The following is an 18952-nucleotide window of genomic DNA, read 5'->3' on the forward strand; positions in this document are numbered from 1 at the left end:
TTGTATATAGGTAAGTGAGGTTCAATCAACCTATTTTTGACCCCAGAATCTGTGGTATAATTTATGACCAATCTTTTCGGGACACCCTGTATATTCGAAGCGCTAGTATTTTAACACGAATTTTCAAATAATAAAATTTAGCCCGGTTTCATTTGGGACAAAGTTAGCAATGTGTTTTTTTTTTAATTCACAGCTAATTTGTTTATAATAATTAAGGACTCTCATTGATGCCATTTTAAAGAATGGGATTTGTATGTTCTGCTAAAAAATGTGCACAAACATTGTACCTTCATAGCACCCTGTACGATTTTTTAAAAATGTAGTTCAAACGGTTACTAAGGGGAACCTACAAATCAACCGAGTTAAAATACCTACTAAAAAACAACTTCAAAATAATACAAATTTCTGTATCTCCGGATCAACTCAATGGATTTTGATCTTTCTTTTTTAATTTGTATGTAATTTCTACGTACATTACAAATATGCAATTTTTTTTATAAATTAATTAATGAATAAAGAGTTAATTTGTTTAAACCATTCTTGAAAAAATATTTTTTTTAAATCTATTTTCTTAATCATAGTATTATTAATGATCATAGAAAAAGTTAAAGTACAATTTAATAAATCAATTATTTTTATTAGATAATTTATTTATTGAAGATAATTTATTTATTGAAGTATACCTTAACTTTTTCTATGATAATAATAATAGTCTGCATAAAAACATGGATTTTTGGAAAAAATTATTTTTTTCAAAAATCGTTTAAACAAATTAGACTGTTTATTTACAAATTACAAACAAATTAATTAATAAATGTCTATTCATAGATAAATTGCATATTTCTAATGTACAGAAAAATTACATAGGGATTAAAAAAAGAAAGATCAAAATATATTCAGTAGATCCCGAGATATAGAATATGATTTGATATAAAATGATTTTGAAATATTTTTAGTTTGTGAACTTGTGCATTTGTCGGCTCCCAGCTCCCCCTTTACTCACCACCACTAGTCACCAATTGAACTACATTTTTAAAAATTCGTGTAAAACACGAGCTTTTCGAATATGTAAAACGATTTTTTTGCGTACAATATTTTTAAAGTTATTCTAAATAATTATAAACTACAAAATTTCAAAAATTTGGCATTAGAATTTTTGGCTATATGTATTAGATAATTTTTTTATCTTTTTTTAATATATTTTGATATTATCACTTTTCTACTTTCATTTGGCATACGCAGAACTGCCCTATCTTCATTATTTTCTGTCGTATGTTATTGCAAAATAAAGGTCTCTGGGATAAACAAATAGAATAACTTTTAAACTAATTAATGGATCGGTCCCAAATTTTGAGGGTTTGTTAAGTACCATAATACCCAACTTTTGGTGAAACACTAAAGTTTTAAGTTAGTTTTTGTAAAATCTATTAACAAATAACGATTTTCACTTATTTTGCAGTTTCCGTAGCAACAAATTAACTTTTTAAATTTTAAAAATAGGCATTTTGATGGTTTTTTAATGTTCTAAAAATAAAATTTTGTAATTTTATGTCAACTAATTAGCTTTTGAATGGGGTGCAAAAAATCGAAAAATTCGAGATTTTGTACTAAATTGTTAATAATTAAAAAACGGATGCGAACTCTTGGCAGGAAACAGGTAGGTTTTCTTTCTATAGGTCTACAACAACTAAAAAAGTAGTCAGCTACCTGGATATTTGAGTATCCCGAACATGGTCTATTTGTAACTTATTTCCCTGGAGTAAAACTTGTTAGATGGACACAATGCATGAAATATCTATTGGGGGACGAAACACCAATACTACGACAGCGAGGGACCCACAGTCCGCAATCACACATAGAGAAGTGTAGTCAGCAGTAGAGATTTAAAATATCTGAAAAAAACGGGAAAAATTGGGAAAAAACATGTTATTTTCCCGTTTTTTTTTCCAGACCACTGGAAAAATTGGAAAAAATGGGAAAATTTCAATGCATTGAGACTTGAAACGTGAAAAAATACCAATTTTAAATTCGTTTAAATATATTTTGTAAAAATAATAATAATAATAATATCTAAGATATAAGTACAAACATGACGTACCTATATACGGTCAAAAATTATAATTATTAACTAATAATTCAAAGTACCAAAACCGAAACTCCAAACGTAAAAAGTACATTATTTAACCAAAGCGCTCAGTGGTATATTTTAATCTGAGTCTGAATCTTCAGACCAAGCATCTGATTCAGACTCAAACGCTGCCTCATCATCCTGGACGGATAAAACAACATGATTTTTGTCAGTTTCTTCTAAAAGTGGATCTGGTCTAGCATCGTAAATAAATATCTGTTTTTCGTTTATAACCAAATTTAAATGATTAGCAACAACTTTTGAATTTTATCCTGTGATAATATACTACCATGCTATTATCATAGCAGATACGCCCTTACTCCTCCAAGCTACTGATATTTTGTTTGCTTGTATGTATGAGGCTGTGCAAAGACCAGTTTCTTTTTGAAGAGGCGGAAGATGGAGATCCATTTAAAACTCGGGAGGTAATTGGCGTAAGTGTCTGCGATGTGCACAAACCTTGCCACCATATAACGGGATGAGTATAATTCGCACTATCCCATAAAGAATTTAGAGCAAAAGAATCCAGTTTTTGTTCTAAATTGGGCCAGATTTGCCACCACTTTCGCTACATCTAGATTTAGTGAATGAGCCATTTCAGAAATGTAAGTCTATAGCTTCCATTAGTTGGTCTTCATTCAATTGTTCTCCTTTAAAGCGAGCACCAAGAAGATTGGCTGCAATGCGAATCTACTTAGAACAAAATTCCTAGAGTTCTTCAACATATTTTAGCAAGCTTTCGATAAGAGAACTAGTCTGGTCAACTTGTTGGAGAATATTTAATATTGTGTCTTTTATAATTAAAGACAAACGGCACTTCTGATAATATAGATCTATCCAATTCTACAAATTTATCGATTTTAATACGGGATGCAGAATTTGTTTAGTTTATTGTAACAAATTTCAATTTTTCCGTATTTTTCCGAAAAAAAACAGGTTTTTTCCCTGTACCCAATTTTTCCCGAAATTTTAAATCTCTAGTCAGCACCAATCAAAAGTTTGAAGCACAAAAATTCTCGACCCAGACCAGATCAAATAAAGCATTGACTGCTCTTTTCGGGAAGTCCTTTTTTTACATACAAGTCCTTATTCATTGAGTGCGTGACGTCAAAAAAGTCTTTGCATTCTAAAACTTTGAAAAATTCTTCGATAGATGACGGAGAGATAATATCAAGACTATACCACTACCAAAATGCGATATTATGTAGATGAAACTGAACAAATTCAGTATACATAGACCTGTCGCTGTTATTAAATGTGGCATTCAGCTGTACTCCATCCATCAAAGATTAGTGTGAGCCAACAGTAGAGCAAATAGTGTTTCCTTTGATCCATGAAAGATTTTGGTGTAGAGAAAAAACTTTACAGGTTAGAACAAAACTCAGAACAGTTTTGAAATCAGCATAACTGCATACCCATAAAACACTTCAAACCTCAAGATAATCTTTTTCAAATTATTATCCAATGTTATAATATTGTGTGCTTATTATATTTTTATGTGTTATTGTAGAAATGACTCTGAAAACACGGCTTTGTGGGGTACAGATTATAATCTCTTGGAAATTATGAGTCAAAAACTTAATTTTAGGTTGAAATTTAAACAGTTCACGGCAGAAAATTTTACTGGAGCAAAAAGCATCGGGCTCAAAGAGGTAAATATTTTTTTTTATTTTTGTATATATAGATGACTTTCTTATGACTTTCTTTCTTATGTAGGTAATTTTCTTTGTAGACTTTCTTATGTAGGTGACTTTCTTATGTAGGTGTAGGTTTCTTATGTAGATGACTTTCTTATGTAGGTTAAATAGATCGTATCTTTTTTGGAGATCCTCGATCTCTTTGAAGAGAAATGCAAAGAGATCGAGGATCTCCAAAAAAGATACGATCTATTTAACCTACATAAGAAAGTCAAAGAAATGGCTGGACTAAGAAAGCAAAATCTAACTGGTGCACTTCTGGATAGACACGGGGTCGCTATAACAAAGACCGATGAGAAAGTACAACGTTGGGCAGAATACATCGCTGAACTATTCGATGATGAAAGAGGGTACCTGGAACACATAGAACTTACTTCAGGAGAAATAGGTCCATATATTACAACGGAAGAAATAATACATGCGTTAAAAACAATGAAGAACAGTAAAAGCCCAGGACCTGACATGCTTCTTATCGACCTTTTAAAAATTATAGATGAGCAGCATATTGATGTTTTAGTGGTACTCTTGAACAACATTTATAGCTCAGGCACATTACCCAAAGAATGGATGACGCCGATCTTTATTTGCCTCCATAAAAAGAAAAACGCAAGAGAATGCGGCGACTACCGCACCATTAGTTTGATGTCCCATGTGCTAAAGTTGCTACTGAAAGTCCTTCATAACCGAATATATCATAAACTAGACGTAGACATTAATGATACGCAATTTGGGTTTCGCAAAGGCCTGGGAACTCGTGAAGCTCTTTTTTCACTTATCATACTTATACAAAGGTGCCTGGACGTCAATCAAGATATATATGCTTGTTTTATTGACTATAATAAAGCATTCGACAAAGTGCGACATGAACAATTAATGCATGTCCTGGAATCAAAGAAGCTGGACTACAATGACCTCAGGATTATATCGAATTTATATTATAAGCAACGAGCAAAAGTACGTGTTAACGATCAGCTGTCAGAGGAAATTGAAATCAGACGTGGAGTGAGACAGGGATGCGTGTTGTCGCCGGTTCTTTTTAATGCCTACTCGGAAGAGATCTTGAAAAAAGCTCTTGAGGGTGAAACAGCTGGAATAAAGGTAAATGGAGTTCCCATTAACAACATTAGATATGCGGATGACACTGTCATCTTAGCTGAAAATATTGGGGATCTTCAGAGGCTGGTGACCAGAATAGCAAAGTTTGGAGAAGAATACGGGCTAACAATGAATGTCAAGAAGACAAAGTTTATGAGAATATCGAAAACTCAAAGAAATAACGAAAATCTCGTCATAAACGGATCCAATATCGAACGAGTCGATCAATATGCATACCTTGGAACAATGATCAACTCCACAGGAGATTACTTACAGGAAATCAAAATCAGGATAGAAAAGGCTAGAGCAAATTTTAACAGAATGAGGAAGTGCAGAAATCTCTGCACAAGAGATTTGAAGTTGGAGCTAAGAGTTAGGTTGGCTAGGTGCTACGTTTTCTCGACTCTGTTTTATGGAATGGAAGCTTGGACCTTGAATGCTGCATCAATGAAAAAACTAGAATCATTCGAGCTGTGGGTGTACAGAAGAATTCTGAAAATATCGTGGACAGAACACGTTACAAACAAAGAGGTTCTGAGAAGGATGAATAAAGAAATGGAATTCCTAAATACCATCAAAACAAGAAAATTGGAATATCTCGGACATATTACACGTGGAGAGAGATACAGCTTGCTCCAATTGATTATGCAGGGAAAGATTCAAGAAAGAGAAGCACAGGGAGACGCAGAATATCGTGGCTGCGCAACCTGAGAGAGTGGTACGGATGTACATCAAATGAACTTTTCAGAGCAGCCATCTCTAAAATACGAATAGCTATGATGATTGCCGACCTCCGCCGCGGAGATGGCACTTAAAGAAGAAGAAGATAGATAGATATTTACCTCTTTTTATTCTGTAACGCTAGAACACAATTACTGTTCCTCTCAAAGATCAAAGCGTTGAGGGGTTGAGGTTTGGCATCTGCCAATGTGATTTGTTTAATTTAACTACGGAGTGGAAAGAAGTTTGACAATAAACAGATATGGTGGCAGTCAAGCAAAGTTCAGTAAAAAATAAAGGAGAAAACTGTATAAATAAAGCTAAACTACACTGCGCGGCAGAGATAACGAGCGGCCCACAAAATTGGTCATTTTTGATGTCTCCAATTTCCTAAACCTGTTGACGGATTTGAGTGATTTTTTTAACATATTATAGCCTTATTTTTAACAATCTCGCTGTAATAATGCTGTTGCTAAATAGGAAAATTTTCATTGTATACCAGGTGGACCAAAAGACACCAAATTTTACACATTTTCTACGATTTTGCCGAAACTATTAATTTGCAACATTACTTGGTGGGTTTTAAGAGGTAGTTATTGGGCATGTTTTGACATACATTTAAGGAATTTGATATTCATCATTGGCGGGCATAGGGGTAGTGATCTGAATTTTTAAAGAAAAAAAGATAGTACGCCACTGACATATTTCAAATTAACAATCATTTTTGAATTCCTCGTTCAATTTGCGATAAAAAAACTATCTTCTCATTTTTTCCTACGACGCGCCGTTTTGCTGCAAAAAATAAAATATATTAACGGTTCCAAAGTATTCGAATTAGTTTTTATAATGGATGTACGATATAAACTGCTCGTCAAAAGTTGGGGATATAGAAAATTCTGCTGAATTTTTATAGTAGATTTTTTCATAACTAGATTAACGAATTCCGCTAATTTTTTTTTATTATTTTAGATTTTTCTTTGGTATTTACACAGTTATGCAAAGGTTTACTTAAACTTTTTTTTGTACTTATACCGGATGGAAGAAAAGAAATGTTTTTCTTATGTTAAGTTTGAGATGCCCTGTAGGGAGGACGAGGTACAAATGTGAGTATACATCGAAATCGTATTGTAGTCTTATGTTTTGTGACCATTTTGTCCCTGATTGTCCCTGATATCTTTAGAAACAAAAAAAAATGACGGTTTTGTAACTTAACATAGTTTGAGACACCATGTATTGAGAAAAGGGAGCAAAGGTGAGTATACCTCGATATTATGTTGTAGTCTCATATTTTTTGAATATTTTATTTTTTTAATTTCTCTTATATTTTTAATAACAAAGAAACTAAACGGTATTACTCTTTAATATGTATTTTAACTGACGACTTGCGCCACATCACACATGTGAAACACATAAACACTTATTAAAGAGTAATACCGTCTAGTTTCTTTGTTATTAAAGATATCAGAGAAATTAGAAAAATAAAATATTCACAAAAGATGAGACTACAACATAATATCGAGGTATACTCACCTTTGTGCCTTTTTCTGCCTACAAGGTGTCTCAAACTTTTGTTTCGATTATAACACATGTTAAATTACAAAACCGTCTATTTTTTTTTGTTTCTAAATATATCAGGGACATTCAAACAACAACATGTTCACAAAACATAAGGCTACAATATGGTTCTGATGTATAATCACATTTGTACCTCGTTCTCCTTACAGGGTGTCTCAAACTTACTATAAGAAAAACATTTCTTTTCTTCCACCCGGTATAAGTACAAAACATAAGTTTGAGTAAACCTTTGCACAACTGTGTAAATACTAAAGAAAAATCTAAAACAGAAAAAATGGCGGAATCCGTCTATTAGCGAAAAAATCAACTATGAAAATCAGCATAATTTTCTATATCCCTAACTTTTGACGAGCAGTTTATTGTTCGTCTGCTATAACTTTTCCCATGCGTCACGATTCATTTTCAAACAAATTAAGTCAAAACATAAAGTGAAACGTACGCCGATGTGTGTAGTATATAGTATATAGTCTACAAAATGTATATACACATCGACGTTCGTTTCACTTTATGTTTTGACTTAATTTGTTTGAAAATGAATCGTGACGCATGGGAAAAGTTATAGCGGACGTAGTATATTTATGTATATGTATTTTATTTAAACGTTAATGAAATAATTTTTTTGGTAAAATTGTGGCTTATTTCCCATTAAAAATAGTTGATTGTGGATGTACGAGTTTATGAAGATGTAGAAACTACTAGAAGTTCGAATACTTTGTAAGGGTTAAGATGTTTTATTTTTTTAATAAAAATGGCGCGTCGTATGTAAAAATATGAAGATAGATTTTTTGTCACAAATTGAACGGGAAATTCAAAAACGATTGTCAACTTGAAATATGTCAGTGGCGTACTATCTTTTTTTTTTAAGTTCACACCATTACCCCTATGCGCTCCAATGATAAATATAAAATTCTTAATTGTATGTCAAAAATGCACAACAATTACCTCTTAAAACTTGCCAAATTTTATTACAATGTTGCCAGTAGTTTCGGCAAAATCGTAAAAAATGTGTAAAATTTTGTTTTCTTCAACGCCCTGTATCTTGAAAATGGATGGCATTACAAAAAAATTTTATTAAGCAAACCACAATTATTTTTTAGTGTTTTATCTATTCTAGTGACGGTGTTACCTTTTTTGAAAAATATGTATAAAATTGTATCAAAAAACGAAGAAAAAAACCGAAAAAATACGGTTTTTTATTTTTAAAGGTGCGTTTTACCAATTTTTAAAATTTGAAAAAATTCAGAGTGAAACATTATGCCAAAATACACGTTATGCAGTATGTCCCTGTAAGTTGTATCCATATGGAAAACTTTTTTATTATTAATTTTACGAAAAAAGTTATTCTTCATAAAAAGCTCTGCATGGTCCAAAACCTGAGATTTAACCATCAAATATCAAATTTTTTGAATATTATACGAGGTATGTCAAAAAGTTTGAATTTCACTCAAGAGTAAAGTAGCTTTATTTTTCACAATATTGAAAATTGCTATTATGAAAAGTTGTTTGGAATTAAGAGCTGTATTCTAGTATGAAATTACATCCTTCTAATTTAAATTTTTTTTTTAATTATGGATAACTAACATTTTTTTTTAGTTATTTTAATTCAGATAACTCTTTTATTATTAATTTTCCGAAAAAAAGTGATTCTTAATAAAAAGTTCTGCATGGCCTAAAATCTAAAATACAACCATCTTTTGTCAAATTTTATCAATTTTATACGAGGTATATCAAAAAATATGAATTTCGCTCAAGAGTAAAATACGTTTATTTTTCACAATATCGAAAATTGTTATTATGAAAAGTTATTTAGAATTAAAAACTATGGTTCAGTATGTAATTACATCCTTCTAATTGAAATATTCTGAACTATAAAGGTACTTGACTTTTGATCTAAATTTATTTTTTTTGACATACCTCGTATAAAATTGATAAAATTTGATATAAGATGGTTGTATTTTAAGTTTTAGACCATCCAAAACTTTTTATTAAGAATCACTTTTTTTTTCGTAAAATTAATAATAAAAGAGTTCTCAGAATTGAAATAACTGAAAAAATAATGATAGTTATCCATAATTTCTCAAAAAAAAACTTTTTTCAATTAGAAGGATGTAATTGCATATTAGAATATAGTTTTTAATTCCAAACAACTTTTTATAATAGCAATTTCCAATATTACGAAAAATAAAGCTACTTTACTCTTGAGTGAAATTCAAACTTTTTGACATACCTCGTATAATATTCAAAAAAATTGATATTTTGATGGTTAAATCTTAGGTTTTGCACCATGCAGAGCTTTTTATAAAGAATAACGTTTTTTCGTAAAATTAATAATAAAAAAATTTTCCATATGGATACAACTTACAGGGACATACTGTATATATTTTTTTGTGAAAACGAATCTCTTAGTTATTTTTTATACTCATTTAAAATTTTGAAATCGTTCTAAAATTTAAATTTCCCCCCAAAAATTAAAATAGAAATTTTTTTCGGACAGAACTTTTTAAAGCTTACAACTTTTGTATTTAAAGTTTTTCGCTAGTTCTCGATGCGGCTGAGATCAAAAATAAAAACATAAAAACCCTAATTAGGCTCTAGGTGGGTCACATGACTACTTAAGGGGCTAAAAATTTCAGAAAAAGTTTAACTATATATGCTAAACGGTGACCTATATGGAATTCGAATCGAGTTGGGGGCAGTTTTCATCATCTTACCCGGCTAGGCCCTTTGTAATGTATTTAATAAATTGATTTATTAAAAATTATTAATGATTAATTATGATTTATGTTATTTTAGATTTCAGCAGGACGTGTTGATATACTTGTAGGAGGTTCAGTGGTAACAGAATACCGATCGAAATTCTATGATTTTATGTGGGGTTACCGATTTGCGACCTACGTCACTTTCTTTCTCACCGAGCATGAATCTTCTTTGGGTATCAGTAACATACTCATCAGTCAGATATTAAAAACACACTATGTACCGGTTTTACTAGTAATTACTAGTATTATTGCGTATATTTTAAATATATCAACAAGATTGTATGGAGATCGACAATCTCTACAACGTGACATAGAGGTACGTGGAATTTTCTGATATACATATGCTATACAGTAACCGCCACGATACTAGACACACGGGTACATTGAGGTAATACAGTCCTGGATCCTTCACTTATAGTCTAAGAGCTAATGAACCCTCCGACTAACAGTCTTCCTGTAAGGCTAGAATTTGTATTTTGATCATTCATAGCACACCAAGGCTAAAAACCACGAGCCCTGCCCGTGTATCTACCAGGTGAATCGAAAAGTGCATAGTTTAGGGGTAAAATAAACTTTCTCCTGTAAAGTATAAATTTAAGTATGTGTTTGAGTAAGTCATTTAGAAGAAATGTTTACAATGACAGGCGATTCTGAACAGCATAAGACCTTGCCAGGCGAGGGGAAAGATTGGGGTTTTTTCCTAAAATTATTTTTTTTGCATCGAAAAAAGTTTTTTATGTTTTTGAATCATTACAAACAGAAAAAGTTTTTAGTGACTTTTCTCTTAGGTTAATAGTTTTTGACATATAAGCGATTAAAAATTTAAAAGTTGCCAAATCGGCCATTTTTAACTCAAAACACTGAAGCTAAGCTATTTCAGGTGAAATACTGAAAATTTCAATGTTGCCAAGGTAAGTAGATATTCTTTAAACATCGATTGCTGAAATCTCGAAGAGTTTTTTGCAATACAATATCGAAAACTACTTTGTTTTTTAATTGCTAATCAAGCGGGAGCGACACTGTAGTACCGGGTGTCCACTTATATTTTCCCCCATTTTAACTGCCTATAACTTCTAAACGACTCAAGATGGAAATATGCGGTTTTCGGTGAAATGTTTTATTTTAGTAAAAGTTTTGTTCGAATGAATTGAATTTTTATATCGCTTTTAAATAAAAAAATGGCGTATTTTGAAAAAGAAACGTTGTTGAAGTTTTTTATGGAAACACCCAGCATATTTTTTTTGTAAACTGAAATAACGGTCATTTACCTATCCAGCGATATAATGTTTTTAAAAATCGGTTATCAAATGACTAAGCAATTAATTTTTAAAATGAGAGATGCAATGTGGAAATCACATAACATATTGTTATATCAATTTGATTAGTTATGTTATTTAGCGGAATGGGACGTTTCGATGCCGCCGGTTCATCGCCGGCCGTTTCGATGCCGCCGGTTCATCGCCAGTCCATTTCATCGCCGTCATATCTCGCATTTCCTAGAATTCCTAATTAATACTAAAAATAACTAATAATTGTAACTGTCGAAAATTCGGAAATATATCAGATAGCGATTAATTGAGTGGCGATGAATCGGCCGGCATCGGCATCGAACTGGCGGCATCGAAACGGCGGCGATGAAACGTCCTAGACCCGTTATTTAGTTATGTAATATACACGTTGCACCTCTCATTTTAAAAATTAATTTTTTATGGCCATATTAGTCATTTGACAACCGATTATAAAAAACATTATATCACTTGATACGTTAATGACCGTTCTTTCAATTTACAAAAAAATATACTGGGTGTTCCATGAAAAAAAGTCAGCAAAGTTTTTTTCAAAAAAAAAATAATTTTAGGAAAAAATCCTAATCTTTCCCTTTCGCCTGGCAAGGTCTTTTGCTGTTCAGAATCGCCTGTCATGTACCCATTTCTTCTAAATGACTTACTCAAACACATACTTAAATTTAAACTTTACAGGAGAAAGTTTATCAGCAAAGGTAACAGGACACCCTGTTACCTGACACACAGGTAAACCCATCTACTTGGTCCACGAATAATGTGTGAAAGGAAAGAACAATGGCTATCTGAAGAAAGATTGCACAAAATAGCATCATTAATTTGTTTTTAGGTATCTGTCGGAATATTTGCCGATCGACCACTAAGTGTACTAACAAATTTCAAGAAAATGCCGTATAGAGGTAAAATGAAGTTACTACTAGCTGCATGGCTAATAGCAAGTGTTACGTCGGATGCTTACTTTAATGCGGTTATTAAAGCTTACCTCACTTTTGGCAAATCAACTACTACATATCTTCATGATTTAATAGAAAGGGGATACTCGTTTGTAGTAAGTAAAATAAGTAAATCTATATATTTCAGTTATTGTAAATTTTATCGTTTAAACTTAAGCAAGGGGCAAATAACAATAAATACTGTTATTAATAATAAAAAATGATTGATTTTACTCGTTGAAATATCTAATAGCAGAAGCATAAATTTGAAACTGTATCCACCTTTAGCTATTTGACAGTAACAATAGGAAAACCGGAAAACAGTAAACAGAGAAAAGAATTCTGAAACATGTAATTAAATCAATGTAATTAATAGAAATATGCTGAGAAGCAAGACCCTAAGTAAGAACACAAAGATAAACCTATATAAGACCTGTAATTACGGGGCCCGGACAAATAATCCCGGACAAAAAATCCCCACAAATTATCCCTAGACAAAAAATCCCCGTACAAAAAATCCCCGGAAAAATAATATGGAAATCCACAAGGAAAAAGTTTTTCTGTAGCTGGCTCTATACCATGTGATACAAAAAACAATAAATCCTGTATAAAAGGTATATTTAAAAAACCCTCAAAAGGGCCACATCAAATTCACATAACTAGTTTTCGACTGGTTTACCAGTCATCATCAGTGCTTACCTAAAATGAATATAACCTGATAAAAAAGGCAAAGATGTTGAAATTTTGACTAGGGTTAAAAAAATATTAGGTTATACTCACGTGCAATGTACATGCTTAACCACCAAGATAGTATTAAACAAAAATATGTGGGTCAAAGCCCAGTAAAAGTAGTCCGTCAAGGAAACATTAGTATAAAATGCTACCTTAAGCCTGGATGTTTAAAATATTATCTAATTTGCCCTAGGTAACATCTGAGAGCTAGGTATGACTTGTTCACATGTTGGAAGTGAGACGGCAAGTGAAAATGAAATGGTTGGGAACCTCGGAACGATGACAAGACAAACGACAGTTCCACAGGTAGTTTAAAATAACCTGTCATATTTAAGAGTAAGGTATGCAGATTGTTAAAATTAGAAATGATATAACAACACACCCAATGTGAAAATTATCATATAAAATTCATTAACTAGTTGTTATTGTAAAATGGATTCTCGTTAACTGTAAGTGGAACTAGTTAGGCAAACCACATTACACAGGAGTTTAGTGTTCGACAACTAAATACCGTATAAAATCTTATTATCAAGAGATCGAAGATTTAAAAAAGCAATTTTGTGGTTATTTAGAGGTATCGAATTTATTTAACTTATTAGTAGCTGTTGGAATTTGCGTAAGTGTGTAAGAAATCACAATGGGGGTGTCTAAGGTGTAAAAATGTCTTAAATAATCTAGGGGATGTATCATTATGAAAGCACAAACTCAGACTGAGGCGACTATTTCTTAAAGGCAATGCAGGCTGCCCGGATCTCTAAGGGTCCAAAAACCAAAACCGTAATATGATGATGATAGTAGGGGCTGGGTGGGGGGGGGGGGAGAAAAAATTAAGCTGTTGATTTGGTTTTGCTAGAGATGAGTATTATATATTGGTGATGACAGATGGAGAAGGTATGGTGATAATAGTCATATGTAGAAATATAGTGGTGGGTTGTATGCAAATGAAAATTTGTTTAAAATGGGTGTTTGCAGATGATGACATCAGTAATTTATATGTATGTTATGAATAGATAAAGTTGGTGAGATGGCTGAAGATGACAGAAGGATTATTGTGACTAGTAACAGATGAAATATTAAAAGTGTGACTGAGAATGAAGCAGATGAAGTGAGGTTAAAAGACATATTGTAAATATATTAAGAAAAAAGTTGTCGATGTAGTGGTTGGAAGTCCCGATTGAACGAAACATGGCGGTTGACACAATTCGGACTTTTTTGTTTTTCTTTGATTATTTCTAGGTCCTCGTACAAGTCTAATTTTAAGAAGTCTTTCTGTGGGATGTTGTGAAGTAGAGCAACATCATCTGGGATATTCAACCTATGGTTTTTTTTAAGATGTTGTGAAAAGGTAGAGGTGTTCTCTCTTTTGGTGTGTTCAAGAGAGCGAGAAGCAAGTGATCTACAGGTTCTTCCTATGTAAGTAGCATCACAGTCAGAACATTGTAGTCTATAAACACCACTACGATTCAAGTAAATTGATGCTATCTTTGGAATTAGATAGAGATTGTCCTAAGTTGTTGGATACTTTAAAGGAAATTTGGATGTTGTCTACTGATCAATTGATAATGTTCGAAATATCCCCAGATAGCTTATCTTGGTGAAAGGGTATGGAAGCATAAGTAGGTTTGGTTGTCGAATCCCTAGGGAACGCAGCATGTCGTAAGACTTTAAGCTGTCTTTTATGAATGAGTTTGTCTATGATGTGTGGATCATAACCGTTATTAAAAGCTATTTGACGAAGTATGTTTAATTCTTTATTGTAATTAGATTCTGACAGGGGAATGGTTTCAAGGCGGTGTATGTAACTGTGAAAGGCGGCAAGTTTGTGCGACATAGGGTGGTTAGAAGATAGAGGTATGACATGGTCAGTCTGTGTCGGCTTCCTAAAGATACTGAAATCGAAGTGGTCATGTAATCTGGTAATAGTGAGGTCAAGAAAGTTAATTGATTGGGATGACTCTAATTCCATGGTGAATTTAATATTGGGATGGATTTGATTAATCTTAGAAAGTAATAAGTCAGCTGTATTTGAGTTACCTGAGATGATCAATAAACAATCGTCAACATAACGATACCAACGTAGAATTTCAGGATTTTTCATGATATGTATGGATTCTAAATGATCCATAAAAATATCAGCTAAAAGAGGAGATACGCAACTACCCATGGCTAAACCATCAGGTTGTCTGTAATATTTATTGTTGAATACAAAGAAGTCTTGAGCTAGACAAAATTGTAATAATTGAATAATTGAATCAGTGGTGGAAATGGTAATGGAATTTGCTCTTAGAAGAGAGTGCACCAGATTAATAGTTTCTTGTTTTGGGACTGAAGTAAAAAGATTGCTAACATCAAAAGAAAGCATGGTAATGTTAGGGCGAAGTTGGATTTGTTGGAGATGGTTGACAAGGTGACTTGTGTTTTTGACAGAGAAACGAGGGGTAAAGTTCGTCAAGTTGTTAATAAGATTGAGTATGAATCTTGAAAGAATGATAACAGGAGTGTTTATGAAGCTAACAACTGGACGAATGGGGATTCCCTCTTTATGTATCTTAGGTAAGCCATAAAGTCTTGGTGTTAAAGGATTACTGGGTATTTTATAGTAAGGTGCAAATTGTTCAGAGAAAAATTCGGTAAATGGTTTGAGGTTATCTTTGAGTTTGTTAATGAATTTTTTGGAAGGACCTTCTGGGAGTGACACGAAGTTATTATCAGAGAGAAAAGTGGTGACTTTGTCAATATAGAGATTTTGGTCTAGAATAACCAGACAATTGCCTTTGTCTGACTTGCTAATTATTAAGTTATTAGATTTGACTTTATTTTTGCTGGAATTAAGAGTTTTGAGATGATGTTGACGTTGCTTGTCAGAAAATTGAGGAAGGCTAGAGTTCAGAACTGTGTTCTGAGAAAAGGCAGGCACATTAATAGACGAGGCGTTGTTAGAAGTATTTATTGACAAATTAGTGGTGGAATTGTTAGAAGATGAAATGTATTTATGTTTGAATTTATTAATAGTGAAACAAATAGAAGAAGAACTTCTGTTGGAGTGAAAGTAAAAAGAAAGATATACTCCAACAGAAGAAAGAAAAAAGAAAATAACTGTTTAGTTGTGGCTATTCTGAAAATAAAAATGAAGGGGCTTCTCGCTGGAGAGGCTGAAGTAATAAAAATACTACTTTCCACTCAAACTGGAGATGTTAAATATAAATAATTTAGTTGAAATTATCAAATATCAAATAATATGGGGTTTCTTGAAGTGCATTGTCGGTTTCTGGAGAGGCGACTTCACTTATAGAGCGTTTAAATGAGTTGCTTTGTTCTCGGTTTTTTCTATATTTACGTTTGGTAATTTTGACTCAGAATATTTTGAAAAGGTACTTTGGTGTGATGATGTAGTTGGAACTTGATTTGATTGGGACGTTTTAGGTTGGTTAGTCGTACTGGTAAGGGTTTGCGTAGGAATCGATGATGTTGCTGTTTGTGCAGCCAGATCAGTTACAGGTGTAGTATTTTAGTGAGTTTGTTCTGTCGTAGATATCTTTGTAGGTTCGGTGCAGACTGCTGCCATGTGTCCTGGTTTTTTGCATTTGAAGCAGACGTTTCCATCTTGAGAAAAGAATATTGTGTAGTTTGTGTTTTCTAATGTTATTGTTATGGCGCTTGGGATGGTTAAATTGTGAGGGCTAACATATACTTGCCGTCGAAAGCTTAGGATATGGCTGTACTCGGGAAGATTTACGCCAATTTTTAGAAATATTATGGGAGATACAAGATGTAGACCGATTTTTGGCAATTCTTTTTCAAGAACATGGTGTGGAATGGTCGGGCATACATTTGACATGACAATTCGTTCGACAGGTGTTATAAGTCTTCTAGCCTTTAAAAGTTCTCCTCGGATAGTGATTTGGCCATAGTTATCTAAAAACTCATCTAGGATATTTTTATTCGCGAGGTACATGCAAACTCGGTCGTTCGAAAGGCGGGAGGCAAAAATGATATTTTTTGGTTGAATAATGTTACCAAGAGGGATTAGGTATTCATGAAGTGGAGTATTTTCGATTGCACTAAAGACTAGTACCTGTTCTTTTGAAGGAAATGTGAATTGATTTGTCACCGCTGAGTAGCTTTTCGATGAATTTATGTTATGCTGAGATTGTTGATCCATGCTTGCTTCGGTGGAGATCATTTTAAAAGAACAGGTATCACACGCAAGAATGAGTGCGGCCTTGCCCCTCTATTGGTAACCGACTTCAGTTCTTATTAGTATAAACCGCAATAAAATTTAAAATGTGTTTAAAATGATACTAGTATATACAATTGTATATTATAATACAATAAAAATATTTATTGTTTCAAATAATTGCGTGAAAAGTAGATAATATGCCGTATATCACTTACTGCGTTTTTAGTTGTATGTACCACTTTTACAAAAACTTAACTTATATGTAAATAAAATTTTATTTATATTTACTGAATAAACGATAAATTTTCTGCTAATTTTTTTTGATAACAACTACCTAGCTCGTATTCGATACGTGTTAACGGTTCGAATGTTGAAACTAGAAACCTTTACTTTGTTTTCTTTTTGATGTTGTTTATCATTCAATGATTATAATAAGTAGATAAATGTTCAATTTATTTAATTTAACTGTAGCTAACTCCCAACGACTACGACTTTCTTAGTACTTACTGCCAGCATTCCTCGGCTCTATTCTGTCAAAAAATTTTTAACAATCTTCACTATTCGGACAACGTGTGTGAAAATTTAATAAAACCGAGACACGCAATTGTAATGGACGGAATAATGGCACTCCTATTTACAGTAAGTAGTAAGTTTAAATATTTTATATACACTGACCGGCAAAAAAAGTGGCCATCCTATAAATTTCCGAAATTAAAAAGTCATTGAAAGTTTTATGCACTGTTTCATATTGTAAGCTCAAAAATATTTCATTTATAAAACCAAATACCAAAAATACCAAATTAAAAATTAAAAAAATACCAAAATACCAAAAATACCAAACCAGCACTTATCCTAGGTGGTTTTCAAAGGAACTAAGACAGCTTATTTCTCAAAAAAGGAGAGCACACTACACCTATATTCAGTCCAGATCTCAGGCTTACCTCAATATTTTTACCAGACTGCGTTCAAATTGCAAAGAAGTTCGGGAGGTTTGTTGGTCTCAGTATATCTCATTGATGGATAAAGAATTCAAATCAAATCCTAGATACTTTTGAAGGTACATAAAGGACTTAAAAACCAACCATTCTCTTCCCCAAACAATAATATACGGCGAGGATAAAGCAGATGATGGGCAAGAGATTGTTGATTTGTTCAAAAAGTACTTCCAAACAGTGTACACCCCAAGTAACCCAGAGAACAAACTAGACCTTGGTACACCCACAAATATTTACCAAAACTATAAGTTTTCGGATATTTCTACAAAAGAAATATACGAAAAAATATCTCTTTTACCTAGTAAAAATACCCTTGGTCCCGACGGTGTTCCAAGTAGCCTGTTAAAATATTGTGTATGTACCCTTGTGGTTCCACTAAGTTTATTATTTAATAAGTCTTTAAGATCCTCAATTTTTCCTGAAAAATGGAAGGATAGTTTTATCACGCCCATCTTTAAAAGTGGGAACAAAAACGATGTTACGAACTACAGGAGTGTATGCATTCAATCATCACTTCCAAAATTGTTTGACAGTATTATCAGCGACCAATTAAACTGGATGTGTCGTGGGCTAATAAATAAGAATCAGCATGGCTTCTGTTCAGGTCGTTCAACTCTAACTAATCTGTTACCATATCAATCAAAAATAATTAAAGCTTTGGAAGAATTCAAGCAAGTTGATGCAGTTTACACAGATTTTTCAAAGGCTTTCGATCAAGTAGACCATAATATTTTTCTCAGGAGATTATTTGATATAGGGTTTGATGTTTCGGCTGTAGGTTGGATCAAAAGTTTATTGTCAGAGCGTAGACAGATGGTCAAAATAGGTGCTTTTAAAT

The 18952-nt window shown here is 32.6% G+C and overlaps 1 protein-coding gene across 1 annotated transcript in view; it reads left to right on the forward strand.

Annotated features, from left to right (window-relative positions):
- The first annotated feature begins 3644 nt into the window (after positions 1 to 3644).
- The window catches only part of LOC114340307 (uncharacterized), a 48676-nt gene continuing 33368 nt past the window's right edge, over positions 3645 to 18952 (forward strand). Inside the window, exons 1-4 of the mRNA XM_050642044.1 lie at positions 3645 to 3780; positions 10009 to 10290; positions 12105 to 12323; positions 17591 to 17758. Of these exons, the coding sequence (XP_050498001.1) occupies positions 3694 to 3780; positions 10009 to 10290; positions 12105 to 12323; positions 17591 to 17758 (756 nt within the window). The 5' untranslated portion in view covers positions 3645 to 3693. The remainder of the gene's footprint in view (positions 3781 to 10008; positions 10291 to 12104; positions 12324 to 17590; positions 17759 to 18952) is intronic.

Source organism: Diabrotica virgifera, chromosome 1, assembly GCF_917563875.1.
Source record: "Diabrotica virgifera virgifera chromosome 1, PGI_DIABVI_V3a".
Taxonomy (NCBI): Eukaryota; Metazoa; Arthropoda; class Insecta; order Coleoptera; family Chrysomelidae; genus Diabrotica; species Diabrotica virgifera.